At 41.6% G+C, this 2,373-nt stretch overlaps 1 protein-coding gene across 1 annotated transcript; it reads left to right on the forward strand.

The window, feature by feature from the left end:
- Positions 1–244: 244 nt before the first annotated feature.
- On the forward strand, positions 245–1,890 carry LOC126762522 (protein extra-macrochaetae). The gene has a single exon (XM_050479330.1). It carries the CDS (start codon positions 798–800, stop codon positions 1,491–1,493), a length of 696 nt encoding a protein of 231 aa, XP_050335287.1. The 5' UTR covers positions 245–797; the 3' UTR covers positions 1,494–1,890.
- The last annotated feature ends 483 nt before the right edge of the window (positions 1,891–2,373 follow it).

Genomic DNA, 2,373 nt, shown 5'->3' on the forward strand with positions numbered 1-2,373 from the left:
CGCTCCCTGCCGTAGAAGGTGCGCGCTCACTGCAAGCACCACTGCTGCCATACACCACCAACCATTGACCAACCGGCAACGGGTCTCCAAAGGCGCTCTTTTGCTCGCACGCCGCTCTGCGTACATCTCCAATGCGTAGCTGGTACAGCGCTGAGCATGGCGAGCGCATAGCCACCGCGAGTGCTGAGGCGCCTCACAAAAGGCGGAGTTTACAGCGCGGCGCGTATAAATAGCCGTGCTCAGAGCGTGAATAGCCATAACGAGTGTGTTACTCAAAGCGTACGGTAGCAGTTAGAAGCGCGCAAAGCAATTAACGGCAAAGTAAAAAAAGTTGAAAAATCGCTAAGTCCAAAAAGAAAAAAATCTCAGCGCCACTTAGAAAAAAATTTCGAGTGTGTGTCAGTGCCAACTACCAATCGAACGCGCCACGTCTGAACGGATTACGGGCGAACAACAAGCAAACACGCGTTACAGCAATTGAAAAAATTTTTGAAAAACAAACAGCAAATATAAAGTGAATTCAAAATTTGAATTGAAGAAAAAACTGAAAGTGAACATTTGTGAAAATTTTATATAAATAAAAGAAAGTGCGTGGATCCAGAACACATCCACATAGAAAAACGCTAAAGGCCCCTCAAAAAAAAAAAAACAAATAAATAAAAAAATTTCTGTAAATCAGAAATTTCACTAAAAAAGCACTTCTTTCGTCTAAACCTCGCACACGGCCGCCAACGACGACCGTCGCACAACAAACCGCCAAAATTCTACTAAAAGAACGTAAAGCAGTCATTTCAAAAATGAAATCCCTCACCGCCGTCTGTCAAACAGGTGCCTCCATGCCGCCCATGAATCCAAACGGACGCATCGCTCGCCATGCGCCACAACGCGGCGACGGCGAAAATGCCGAAATGAAAATGTACCTCTCCAAACTCAAGGATCTCGTGCCGTTCATGCCGAAAAATCGCAAACTCTCTAAGCTGGAGATCATCCAGCACGTCATCGACTACATTTGCGATCTGCAAACCGAGCTGGAGGCACATCCCGAGATTGCCAATTTCGATGCGGCCAGCGCGCTAAATATGTCCGACGATTCGGCACACAACACGAGCATGAATAGCGAAGAGAATGAGCAGCGTTTGGCTGAACGCCTATCAGGCGCCGACAGCAGCTATAGCAGTGCCTCATTGCAACAGCAACAACAAATCAGCGCGCTAAACTCCGCCACATCTAGTCCTGCCTTGAGACAGCCGTTGGCTGATCGTCAAGCACCGAACACCATCCTGCCCGGCACCAATATGACAGCTGCTGCTGCCCACACCACAATGGCATTGCACATGCAACAACAACTGCAGCTGCAACAGCAACAGTGGGAGGCACAGATGCTGCAGCAACAACAGCAGCAGCAACAACAAGCGCAGCAAACACAGCAGCAGCAAGCGCAACAGCAACAACAACACCAACAATTGCCCAGCGGCGAAACGGTGAGTTGTTGATTTGGCGTGTCGCAGCAGCAGAAGAATGCTAGTTCTAAGTGTAGTCTATAGGTTGTATAGCACACACACACACATTCACATGCATGTGTGTGTTTCCCGTTTTCGTTAGTTTGGCGGAAATATTGTTTTAAAAAATATGTGAAAATCTGTAATTTATTTAGTTAAGCAGCTGTATCCTATAATTTAAGCAGAAACCTTAATGTAACGCATGTAAAAATGAATATAAACACACACACATATATACTGATATATGTATATGAATATGTGTGGAAAAAAATGAAAAAACTAATAATCGTATGAATTGTATAAAATTTTTGTTGTTAAAGACTGTTATAGACATTTAAGTTGGTCGAATAAAATGAAGAAAACATTGACTATTAATTTGAAAAAACAAAAATCACATTTTTTCTTTTCTCAAAAAAAATTTGGACTGGCATCAGGGCAATTAGTTTTTAGTGCAAGTTGTGGGCTTGTTAGAAACTGGAGACTATTTTTAAGGCGAGTATGAAGTCAAATTTTAGTTGGAATACAGAAAATGTTGCAGAGAAGTTTTTAGAATGGAATCAGGCTTGTGGAAATGCGATAGAAATTCAGTTTTAGGAGGAAAAAAAACATTTGTGTTAGCTGCAATGGAATAAAGAGAGCCGTTTTAGTTTTCAATATAACATTTTTAGTTTTTAATACAACATTTTAATTTTTTCATAATAATATATTTTACATTTCAAAGTAATAGATCAAAATTTGCAAGCACTTTCCTTTACAGCTCGCCCTAAAGCTTTTCAAACCTCTCGAAAACTAGAAATGAATATATTTTGTTTATTTGCTGGACAAAATCGTGGTCGAAAAACTCTTAAGTGGCGTGTAATTTATTTATATTTCA

This window comes from Bactrocera neohumeralis, chromosome 6, assembly GCF_024586455.1.
Source record: "Bactrocera neohumeralis isolate Rockhampton chromosome 6, APGP_CSIRO_Bneo_wtdbg2-racon-allhic-juicebox.fasta_v2, whole genome shotgun sequence".
In the NCBI taxonomy this organism is placed as follows: Eukaryota; Metazoa; Arthropoda; class Insecta; order Diptera; family Tephritidae; genus Bactrocera; species Bactrocera neohumeralis.